Genomic DNA, 13,037 nt, shown 5'->3' with positions numbered 1-13,037 from the left:
ATATCAAGTTAGAAAATCCATGGAGCATAAATTTCTACAAAAAGTAGTAAATTATATGCACTTCATATTTCTAAACTACCTCTGATGGAAAGTTTTCTCTGTCCTGCTTGTGATGTGAAATTTCATACATTGTTTTCTTCCCTAAGGGAAATACTTACTTGATTCAGTTCTTGGATAAAAATGATCTGTCACCATTGTTTGCATTAAAGGCCTCTTTGCTTTTTTTTTTTTTTCCTTCTTCTTTTAAACACAGAATACTGAAAGAAAAAAATCAAGGCACCAGGGATTGCAGTCCAGCTGTTGTGGCATAAATCAATATTTAAAATGCATAATAGTGATTTTTTTCTTCCTCTGAAAGTAGGGATTTTATATGCTTGATTTCTTCTTTTATCAAAATGTCCAACTTTGTCTAGGAAGGACTTCAAATTTAGCTTTGTTTTCTGTTTAGATTTATTATTCAACAGTGGGGTAACAGAACAGTAATATAACTGCATTTTTAATCTTTGATGCCTGTGCCCTCTTGGGGGTTGCTGAAGCTGTGAATTTCATGAATTGACAACAATCACATTCCTTACCCAGTTTGGGCAACTGCTAATCCTCTGACCCCAGTTTGCCTTTAGCAAAGGTGACTTGGTTCTATTTTAATGGCTCATTAAAGGAAAAGCTGAAAAATTTCTAAGTAGCCATACCTAGAAAGGGATCCTAATCTTCATCATTCTAAATATAAAGGAAAACACATCTTTCCTTCTAAAAACAAGAGATTTTTGCAGAATACTAGCCTTTGGCTATATTCCTTTATTGTCTAGGTTTTGTCTTGAAATTCTCTTTTATCATTTTAGTTCATCTCTTGATTTATACTGAGAACAGCTTTTATTCTAAGACTACGAACCAAATGCACTGATTTCGCAAAACTCGTCCCCGGAGCTCGGATGCCCATCTTCAAATTTCTACCGTGTGCCTCTGGCCCCCAGGGTGAAGCACTGCCTGAGTGCATTAATGGCAGAATCACAATGTTATTGTCAGAATGGTGGCATCATCACACTTTGACGCTGACATCCTCCTTTCTTTCTTCTCACTGCAGAAACACTAAGGCTAAAGGTTAAAGGATGAGGTTTATTAAATAATTCAAGCCATTAACCTGCAACCTGCAAACCCATGGCAGCCTATTAAGTTTACGCAGCCATGATTCATGTTTGGTGTTTACTGATGCTAAAACATATTGCCTGTTTGTTTTACTTTTATTGCTCCATAGTATTGTAGCGAGGAAGAAGAATGAAAAAAAAAGGTGACAGGACCCACGCAAAGGGACAATAAGAGCAGCAGACTCACTTGCATAAAGAAGATTGAAGCCTTCCCTCCCTCCCTCCATCTCTCGGTATAGGCCCCAGTGCACATCTGCGTCACTTACGGGGAGGAGGCGCTGAGGCAAAGAGAAAATTGTACTGTGAGGACCTTGACAGCTTCACCCGCGCGGGCTTTTCCTTTTGCTTTCCTATGTTTTCGGGAATATTTATTTTTTTCCCTTTTATAAACTGACTATACAAAACTACCCCTTTTCTCCTTGCAGAAGGCATCTGACTTTCTCAAAGAAACCCGCAAGCTCTTCTCAGGGCATCCCGGAGAGGCCAGGGAGAGGGGCGCAGGTGCACCGGAAAGGCTGCGGGAGTGCGCTTCTTCGCGACTTGGGGATCTTTCTCTCTCTCTGCGCTCTCCTGGCACTGAACTCTAAGCTGCCAGGATAGGAGAGCCAATAGCTTCTCGACTGAGGTTCTGCGACGGGTGCATCCCAGGGAGGTGTATCCAGCTGCCACCGCCTCCCAAGATTCTAGCCTCAGGGTGCGCAGACCTCTCTCCCTTCCGCATCTCCAGCTTAAGGGTTGTCCCTCTCCGCGGTAACCACCGGATCCCCGGGCCGGGATCTGAGATTCTCAGCCCTCTGCGTCCCGCTCCTGCCTCTGCTCCCCGCGATTGAGCTCCCCACGCGCAGGTTCTGTGGACCTGACCGCAGCTGAGCCCCGCGGCTCTCCTCTCCGCCCTCAGGTTGTCGCCAGGCAGGGCACGCAGCCGCCTGGCCCCATCTGATCCCGGGGTGCAGAGGGCGCCTGCCTCCTCTTCCTCCAACCCGGGCTCTATTGGCCTCCCCACCCGCTGCCCCGTCTACTTCTGAGCCAACTGAGGTCTTTTCGCCTTCCTTGCATCAAGCATGTCAGGCTCTGGGCGAAAAGACTTCGATGTGAAGCATATCCTTCGACTCCGCTGGAAACTCTTCAGCCACCCGTCGCCGTCTCCAGGCGGCCCTGCTGGGGGCAGCTGCCTGCAACAGGACAGCAGCGGCAGCTTTGAGCACTGGGGACCCAGCCAGAGCCGCCTGCTTAAAAGCCAAGAGAAAGGCAGCGTGAGCACTTTCTGGAAGAAGCCTTCGTCTTCTTCCTCCTCCTCTTCGTCTGCCTCCACGTCCTCTTCCTCCTCTTCCTTCAACCCACTGAATGGCACCCTGCTGCCGGTGGCTACAAGGCTGCAGCAAGGGGCTCCTGGGCAGGGCACCCACCAACCGGCCAGGACCCTCTTCTACGTGGAGTCCTTAGAGGAGGAGGAGGTGCCAGGAATGGACTTTCCTGGACCACATGAGAAAGGACTTGTCCTGCAAGAGCTCAGAGTGGAGCCGGCCACCTCCAGCCAGGCAACAGGTGAAGGATGTGGACACAGGTACAGTAAATCCCCATGGGACATCCAAGTATCTCTGTTTCCACTCGTTTCCCCCATCCTCTTGTGCTCTGGTAGTTCCTAAGTCTAAAATCTTTCTAGATGAACATTTTGCTTAAGAGATGCCAGGCCCATTTCTACTAATCCAAATTGTAATTTCATTAAAAGTTTCCTAATTAATTTCTATTGTCTCATGTATATTGCTTTTGTTTTTGCGAGTTTACAGATTTGTAATCACAGATGGAACCTGTGTGCATTTTGGTAAATCTCCAGATGGAATGGTTCTCTTATTTCTGAGATTATAGTATTCTTCTGTCATCTTCAGTTGTTAACAGTTGGAGATCCTAGTTATCTGATGTGAGAAGAAACTTCCTTTACACACCATTCAAATGCATCCATATACTGGCCTAGAAACTGACCTGGCAGTTTTTCTGGGATTCCTGTGGCTTGAGGCTATATTCCAGGAGTATGAAGAGAACAGGAGGCCACTGGACAACCACATTACCTTCTCTTTTGCCCCAAAAGACAGAGTTTCTATTCACTATCCCAACTTTCCTTTTTTATCCTACTTTGTGTTCAGCTTTGCCTTGTTCAAAGTCTTGTAATTAAACTGTTGCTAAGCCCCTTTGCATTCATCTGTCCTGGTTTATTGCCTCACTATGGAACTGTGTATTCTTAGTAACCAGGTCATCATTTATTTCTTGTTAATTTCTAATATTACATTCCTTTGAGTACAGTTCTACGTTCAAGACTTAAAGAAAACCTCACAGAGGAAAACTTCTGAGTTTTACATTTTTAGAGAATTCACTCATTCTGGACTAGATCATTACTTCTTTTGGCATATAGTGAGGATATGAAAAGATTTCCTCTTAAATTCATTTATCAGAATATATTATTGAGGAAAAAAATACAGGAGAACATAGGAAAATCATAAGGAAACCGTTAATAAAATTTACCTTTAATAAAAAGTTAGAAATAGAAGCAATGTTTTAAACTGTTGGTTGATTGAATGAGCTTCTTAGAGAGTTAAGTCACACAAAAACACCTCAAACAAAATAATATTGTAGATGTTCCTTAAATATGTAGATGGATGCAAAGTTACAGATTCAAAAATTATCCTAATTAAAAAAATTATATGTATTTGAATTTGAATTTTAAGACTTGAACATAATCTAATATGTGAATATCCTTAATATAAAATTAGTATTTTAAAGAAAGAGAAGTTTAATTTGCAATTTTCAAGTATGAGAAAGTTTTTCCATATATGGGAGAACTAAATATGATTTTATCTATTATTCAATTAAGATACTTTACAAAATGGCTATAACTTCTTGTACCATTCATTAATTCTATGAAGTTATTTGATTGATGTAGTCACTAGTGACTCATAGATTAAGATCTTCTTGTTAAATAAAATATGATGGACTTTACCCTCTCTAAATTAGGGTGAATATATATATATTTTTAGTTTTTGGAAATTGTCCATAAATGTTTACTAATTTACCTTATATATTTAAAAGAAAACCAGGTACAACTTTATTGAAAGTGATATTTTTGTGACTCAGTCTGGAAAAAATAGATTATTTTTTCAGTTTTATAAAGTCTTCAAATCAGCTTACAATATCTACCCTTTTGGTAATATTAATGTTGAATTATTAAAAAAATTTGCTTCATAAAATATATTTTGATGTCAAGAAGGCATATTTGGCATGAATACTTTCAGAAGACTTTCAAGTAAGTTGGAGAATTTGGAAATACTCATAGAGTATTTACTTAAGAAGTTAAAATAAATTAAAAAATAAAACTAACAACTAAAAGCTCTTTTAGGGGTAAAACATCTATTCGATTTGACTTCCAGTCCCTTACTTTTGAATATACTTCAGTGTTTTCACTCACAAGGATATGGAAATAAAAAGAATTCTGAAAATAAACCAAGTCCATCCCAAATCATCTTTACTTTTGGTATGAGATTTTCCTAAGATGTCTTGCATGTATAAAGTAGTGAAAATCAGGTCTAATTTTATTTTAAATTTCTTATTAATTATTAAATCCTTTAGATAAATTTGAATTTCTCACTGGACAAATCAGTAACCACTAATAGTATTCTCATGGATTTTATGTATTCCTAAACATTGATAGACCATTGGCCCTCTGTTCATTACTGATTGACACCATGCTACTAAGCCTAGCAATTAGTCATTATCAATATATATTATTCTAATATATGGTAAGAATAATCATTTCTCATAAAGGACAGCATTTCCAAAGTTAAATGCTAAATGGGAAACCATATATAAAATATTATAGTAACACAAATTTACTTTTGTTTCTATCTTAACCCATTTCAGCAAGAAATCTACACAGCCAATGAACACGTGTATAAACCATATAAACCTGAATGATCATTTTGATTACTTGGATCATTACTTTGTCACTATTCTGTGATGTCACATTTGATATTTAGCATTTGGTTTCATCAATTCTGACCACTCTGCTAAGTTAATCCTCATGTATAAAAAAATAATTGACTCTTTTTCTATTTCTTCATTTTCAGAAATTCTCTTTATTGATTTGGTCTCACACATCTTAGGAAAAGTGTTTTAGATGAATATAAGTAGCTCATTTGGTTTAATTTGTTGTTCAAACAGCACCTAGAGTTTGCTCAGTGGAAAGTTGTTCACAATATCAGAATTCTGGAAAGGTCAAATTAACATGGAGTTCAAATATAGAGGTGGCAGGAAGAGAGTAGTAAACTGATTTGCTGCTGAAACCCAGCCTTTATCTTTGTCCCATCCTACCAGACAGACATGAACAAATTTCAGTATCCTACTACCTTAATCATGACACCATTAAGAATCCTAAGTCTTACATCCTGCTCTATGCCACACATAATTTATTTTCTCTTCTTTACTGTATGAACTTGCTTGTTGGAGTGTATCATTTTCTAGCCATTCAGATCACTATATATTTTTGCTATGCATTATTTTTGGTCCAAAATTCTATGCGTAGTAAACTAAGAAACCAAAGAGAAATGTTTATATTCTTGCAGTCTTTAGTGATGTGAGTGAGAGAAAAGATGTCATGTTTAACTATTGCTTTTTTAGTTTTCTAAATTCTTACACCATGCAGGCATCTATTTCAGTGGTTTCAGTTGCCATCCATAAGTTCTATTTTAGAGTCATATCTGAAAACCTAGACCCCACTCCTAACCCCCCAGTCCTTTGACCTTTGGCCTCATACATTCACCTCCCCACTTGACCTCTCTTGTGGATATCACAGAGGCAATATAAACACAACATGTACAAAACTGAGCTTATAATCTTCCTTTCTCTTGCTCAGTTTTCTTCTTCTCCATCTCAGAAAATAGCTCTCTATCCATTAAGTTGTGCAAGCCAGAAATTTAAGATCATATTTGCCAAAATCCTCTTTCCCCGGATACTCAATATTCAACTAAGTCCTGTCACTTTTACTTCAAAAATGTACTCCCCTATGTCTGCTCCACATCCCTCCAACTCCCTTGTCTGCACCTAATTTTAAGATGCTATTGTCTTCCAACTAATCTTCTCTAATCTTCCTTCATTAAGTTTGACACTTGTAATCCTTTCTCCATACTAAAGTCAATAAAAACATGTGAAATAAAAATCTAAGCTATTTTCCCACATTTTGATCCTCCTTTTATTTTTCAAAAACATTTCCACCACACTGTGACCTCAATCCATCCTATGATCAGGCCCTGAAAGTGTTGACCCTTTTATGCCATCCAGATTCTTCACTCACAATGTCCCCTCCCCTTCCCCTGTCTTCAAGTCACAATGTTCTTTATTATTTTTCTCTGCCCTGGGACCTCACAAATATTTCCTTTCCTTGTTGTACAGTGGCTTGTTTTCTCTCAATCCACTCTTTCCTGGATTCATTCTGATTCATTTTTGAGATGTCTTAAACAAAAGTTCTGTACCTTTCTCAGAAAAACATGTACTGATATCCTAAGAAAATTCATTTCTTCAATTTATTTGTCCCCTTACTTTATGTTCTTAGATTAACTGCTCAATGTCTTCAATTTCTTATTTTAACCATATCTTAATGTCCATATGGCTTTTATTATTTGTCTCTAACTACAGCTGCCCAGTGAACAAGGTGTTTCTGTTTTGCTCATCATTTATCCCCATCACAGAGCATGTAGTTCCTCAATAAATACTACTGAGTGAATAAATATTTGTCATAATCATAATGAGTGACATTGATTAAAAACTTGCTATTTGCAGGATAGCATGTTGAATATTTATATTGTATAATTTAATATTCAGATCAGCACTATGATTCTGGTACAATTATGGATCCCTTCGTTAAAATGATTACATAATCATCCTATGATTATGAGAAGACTGAGATAAAGACAGGTGATTAATTCACCCTGTATCACAAGAAGAGTAATACAGCTGGATTCTTAACCCTTGCTGTCTTGACTTCTGACTCCATATTCCAGGACGGTTTGGCAACTCTTCCTTCCTTCCACTTAAACAAACAGAATGTAAGAAAAGAGTCTCCAACTAAGATTATGCTGAAGCAATTCTCTTATTTCCTTGGTGGAAATCATGCTTGTGTATGAATTTTTAGACTTCTTAACATGAAAATCATGGAAAATGCCTGATAAGTTTCAGTCAAAAAGGACTTAGCCCAAGTTAAAAAAAAAAAAAACACTAAATTATTCCCTGCAGTATGGTTCATTTAGGACATTTTACTTTTTAATTAAACAAAAGCATGAGGAAATAACCTAGACAGGGAAAAATCATTTAACTTTGTAGTCCAAAAAAGAGCTTTATGGCAGAAAATCTGCTTCTGAAATTCAGAACTGATACAAAAAGTGCCACAGAAAGAGAGTATACCCCATGAGACTCTCATGGAAATTGGTGGTATTTGTTTAGAATGAAAAGAAATCAGCTTTGCTTTGGTCAAAAGGAAAAAAAAAACAAAACAAAACTTTAAAAGTAGCGAAGGACATTTTCTTCAGGAAAGTAATTCTCAAACTTCACTTCTATGGAACACTAAAATAAAATAATGTTCGTAGTTGCCCCATGATCACAATTTCATAGTTAAAAAGTGTATAGAGTTATTTTACTCAATTTCATGTCTTCCTTTATAATTTATTCCAAGCTTGAGTGTCATACAGTGTTTGACATTAGCGTTTAAGCCAGAACTTTCAAAAGAATACCTTGTTTAGGGAACTTTTTTTTTTCACTTATCTTAGATGGATTTATGAGAATAATATAAAGGAAAAAGTAATAAGATCACTAGGTTGAATTTGCAGGTACCTTAAACTCCAGAGCTATCTGAAGGAAAGAGGCGGATCCAAATGCAAGATGAAATAAGTAAAATTCCTAATTGTAACAAACAATAAAATCCCCTACATAATTGAATTTCATTGATACATTTCTACTGAATATGTGTAAGCTATGTCATGAACCACTTTAAGGTAGTAGTTTAAATAATTTAAAAATAATAAAGAAATCCTCTCTGTCCAATCAAAATCATGGTTAATTTTGAATATACTATTGATCAGACATTTATTTATGCTGACTTATTTTCTCTAAGTCTCAAAAGATAATTTGAATATTTGGAGGTTGATATGCCACTGATAAGGACACTTTAAATTTCACTATTTTTGATCAAGAGCTCTTAAAGAATTTATAAAAAATGAGATTGGCAGGGTATTTTAGAGTTATATCAAGATTCTGAACATGAAAATGTACAACATTTTAAATGGAGTATCATGGTAAGACTCTATTTACTTTATTTTACCATGCAAACTAACTGCAGGTATTTTTATAGTAGCTGTTAAAAAAAGGATATGGAATTTACATATTCGTTTAGACCAGACAGTAATTAATTTATTTTCTGTGATTAAGATAAGGTTATTTAAAACTTTGTAGAAAATATCTGTAGACATAGATAACCTGAGTAGAATTAAATATTTGAATTGTAAGCCAATGAGGAAGATGTTTTGGCTGAAGGTCATGACACAGAAATGGTACTTTTTGAAAACAATGAGGGTCTTCAATAATAGTAATGAGTGATATCAATTGATATTCATTGTAAATTCAGCTTTTCCCATTCTCTAGGAAGCATTTCTCCAACTCTGATAACTGATTCTCATAGGAAATCTTTTAGTTTGATTTCCTAATGTAATTCTGTTTGTGATACTGTGTCCTGGTAGATCATCAGGATTCCTTTTATCCTTAGTGATGTTGGTGGATATTCAATCATGTATATTAGCATTTTCATTTTGACTGAATCAGGCACTGACACAGGGGAGGGGAACCAAGAAGAATATGAAAACCACCCTGGATTCAGAGAGACCTAGGCAGTGAAAACTCAAAGGTCTGTGTCATAAAAGAGAGATGCATAAAAAAAAAACACTCCAGAAATCTGAGGAGGGGCCCCTTTAGTAGTCAGCAGATCAGTACTCAGTAGAATAAAGATAGGTAGATGCATTTAAGGAAACTACCCAAGGTTGGAGAAAACAATCACCTCAGAATTACAGGGGATAGTACCTGTTCCTAACAATGAGAATGGGAAACCACATGATTCGTGAGGTTAGATAAAGTATTTAGAAGGGTTTTAACTGAATAAGAAGAAATAAATAGTTCTAGAATAAACATTGCCATGGCTTATTAACAGCAACACCCCAAGGTATTAAAGTATTCCCAAGTAATGTAACTGTGCCCTAGAACAATGTTGAAGAATAATTCACATATTCAGAAATATTTAATACCAAAAAGGTGGTTTTATCAGTTTGATATCCAATTGAATATAATTAGACCATAAAGAAATGGAAAGTATTAACCATAATGAGGAGACAAATCAGTTAAAACTGATCTCAAACTGTAGCAAAAAAGTCATTAAGGTGATTACAACAATATTCCATATGTTCAAATAGTTAACCAAGGTCACAATAGATGACTTTCTGTCCCTTTTCGTAGTAATTGTTCCTCAGTAGGACAATTGTTTTAGTCTTTTAAGATATTCTCTATTTTTAGTCTCACCCATCTTTTCTCTAGTCCATATTACATACTGTAAGAGAAAATTTTTCTAAAGTTTGAATCTTGTCAGCTAGATTCATTGTTTCACAGTTTCCATAGATTAAAGCCAAAGTTTTTAATATAATCTAGAAGCACTCTGTTTGTCTGACCATGGTCTGAAGCCCCAGCCAGATCATCTGACATTGTATCCAGACACAGTTATGCAAATTTACTTGCTGTATTTTCTTCTAATTAACAACTGTACACATTCATGCTGGTCTGAACTTTATTAAGACCCTTTGAAACCTTCCTTTTCTGTACTTTTGAAAGTCCACATATACATATTTAGTATATCACTAGTTAAATTTCTTTAATTACTTAATTGTTAATTTTTATTACTAATCTTTTACTCTGTAGAAAAAGAGAGTTTTCTATCCATCTTTGTATCTCAGGAAGCTGGCATATTGTCTGGAAAAGAATAACTGATTCAAAATAGTCTTCATTGAGTGAAAGACCCATCAGATTTTTCTTAGGGTATGTTCAGCTTAGAGGACACCTTAAGTGTTCAAAATAGAGCTTAATTTAATATCTTAAGTAGCTAAAGTACAGCCTAACTCATGCCATTATGCAAAGGGTCAAGCTGAGACAACTATAGGTTAAGATCCACTGTCTTATGGAAGCAAGGCTAGAAGACTTTATGTCAAATGTGTATTATGCCCTCTCTCATCATACTGTAATGAAAAGATGAGGTAAGGAGTGATTTACATGATAATTGTGACATTTTCCTATACAGGCAGAGTTTATTCTAGAACTTAAATTTTCTAAAGCTGAGTCCAGTTTTTTTTCATTGTAATATGAAACTGCATGCTGATATATTAGAGCAAGGTAAACCATATGAACTTAGAGAAATGCATGCTATACAAAATTATCAACATTTATAGATTGTACATATTTTCAGTGTGTGGCATTATAAAGGCCAAAATATTTTTCTGGAGTTCATTGATGATAAGAATTCAAATATTTACCATACTTAGAGGAAAATTTGGGAGGAGGCAAATAAAATAATGTGAAAATATAGGAGTATGAGCAGATGCAAGTGAGTCTTCAACTTCAGTTAAGGTTTAAAATAGATATATATCAATTTTAAGAAAAAATATTTACATTCAGAAATGGTTTAATTTGTAGCCTTCAATAGCCTCTTTAATAATAAAATTTAATTTTACATTTGAAAAAGTATTCTGATAAGAAATATATTCACTCCTATTCTGTAGGTTGTCTTTTCATCTTGTTTATGATTTCCCTTGCTGTGCAAAAGTTTGCAAGTTTGATTAGGTTCCAATAGTATATTTTATTATTATTTTTTTATTTCTGTTGTCTTAAGAGATTGACTTCAGAAAATATTTGTGTGATTTACATCAGAGAACATTTTGTCTTACATTTTCTTCTAGGAGTTTTATGGTATCTTGTCTTATGTTTAAGTCTTAAAGCCACTTTGAGTTCATTTTTATTCATGGTGTGAGGGTATGTTCTATTTTCTTGATGTATACATGCAGCATCTAGTTTTCCTAGCACTACTTGCTAAAGAGATGGACTTTTTCCCATTTTATATTCTTGTTTCTTTTGTCAAAGATTAATTGGCCTTAGGTATGTGGGGTTATTTCTGGGTTCCTTATTCTGTTCCATTGGTTTGTATGTTTGTTTTTGTACCATTACCACACTGTCTTGATTACTGTGGCTTTGTAATATTGTCTGAAGTCTGAGATCTGGGAGATTTTTGCCTCCTGCTTTTTTTTTTCCTTTCCCCACCTCAGGATTTCTGTTGAATTAGGAATTCTGGGTCTTTTGTGGTTCCATGTAAAGTTTTGGACTATTTTTTATAGTTCTATGAAAAATGTCATGGGTGATTTGTTAATCTACATTAAATATGTAGATTACTTTGGTTAGTACAGACATTTTAACAATATTAACTCTTCCCATCCAGGAGCTTGGGATAGATTTCCATTTCTTTGAATCCTCTTTAATTTCCTTGATTAATGTTTTATAGTTCTCAGCATATAAATCTTTCACCTCCTTGGTCAGGTTTATTTCTAGGATTTTTGAGAATGCAATTTTAAAAGGTATTTTTTATATTCCTTTTATAATATATCATTTTAGTATATAGAAATGCAACCAATTTCTAGATGTTAATCTTGTATCCTGCTAATTTGTCAACTTATTTATCAGTTCAAATAGTTTTGGTATGGCATCATTAAGGTTTTCTATATAAAGCATCATGCCATCTGCATAAAGTGACAATTTTACCTCTTCTCTTCCAACTTGGATATGGTCTGTGTCTTTTTTTTTTGGTCTAATTATTGTGTCTAGGATTTCCAATACTATTTTGAGTAAAAGTGGTGAGAGCTGACATTCTTGAAATAGAGTAAAATTGTTACTTATGATGCAGCTGACAAGGGCTTAATCTCCAAAACATACAAAGGAATTATACAACTCATTAACAGCAACAACAAAAACAAACAAGCCAATCAAAAATGGGGAGAAGACCTAAATAGCCATTTCTCTGAAAAAGACAGATGGATAGCCAATAGGAACATGAAAAAATGTTTAACATCACTAATTAATAGAGAAATGCAAATCAAAACTATGAAATCAATGAGGTCCACCTCACACTGGTCAGAATGGCCACCATTAATAAGTCCACAAATAACAAATGCTGGAGAGGGTGTGGAGAAAAGGGAACCCCCCTACACGGTTGGTGAGAATGTAAATTGGTACAACCACTATGGAAAGCAATATTGAGGTTCTTAAGAAAACTAAACATATACCTACCATATGACCCATCAATCTTGCTCCTGGGCATATATCCAGACAAAATTTTAATTCAAAAAGATACACACACCCCTATTTTCATTGCAGCACTATTCACAATAGCTACCACATGGAAACAACCTAAACGGCCATCAACAGATGAACAGATTTAAGAAGATGTGGTACATATACCCAGTGGAATACTTCTCACTTGTAGAAACCTGGATGCAACCAAAGATTCTCGTACTAAGTGGAGTAAGTCAGAAAGAGAAGACAAATACCATATGATATTACTTGTATGCAAAATCTAAAATATGGCACAAAATAACCTATCTCCAAAAAAGAAACAGACTCACAGACATAGAGAATAGATTTGTAGTTGCTAATGGGGAGAGGGAGGGAGTGGGCTGGACTAGGAGTTTGGAGTTAGTAGATGTACATTATTACATTTAGAATAGATAAGCAATGAGGTCTTATGCTATAGCTCAGGAAACTACATCAAATCTCTAGAGA

General features: G+C 35.6%; 1 protein-coding gene across 3 annotated transcripts in view; it reads left to right on the top strand.

Moving 5' to 3' along the window:
- KLHL1 (kelch like family member 1) overlaps positions 262 to 13,037 on the top strand; it is a 387,090-nt gene continuing 374,314 nt past the window's right edge. Inside the window, exon 1 of one of the 3 annotated variants that reach the window (XM_021065655.1) lies at positions 262 to 2,706. In XM_021065655.1, coding sequence (XP_020921314.1) covers positions 2,204 to 2,706 — 503 coding nt within the window. In that variant the 5' untranslated portion in view covers positions 262 to 2,203. The remainder of the gene's footprint in view (positions 2,707 to 13,037) is intronic. The other 2 variants (XM_021065654.1, XM_003131017.4) reach the window with 2 other exon arrangements.

This window comes from Sus scrofa, chromosome 11 (genome assembly GCF_000003025.6).
Source record: "Sus scrofa isolate TJ Tabasco breed Duroc chromosome 11, Sscrofa11.1, whole genome shotgun sequence".
Taxonomy (NCBI): domain Eukaryota; kingdom Metazoa; phylum Chordata; class Mammalia; order Artiodactyla; family Suidae; genus Sus; species Sus scrofa.
The sequence above is the reverse complement of the archived record's forward strand: the minus strand, read 5'-3'. Positions and strand labels throughout refer to the sequence as shown.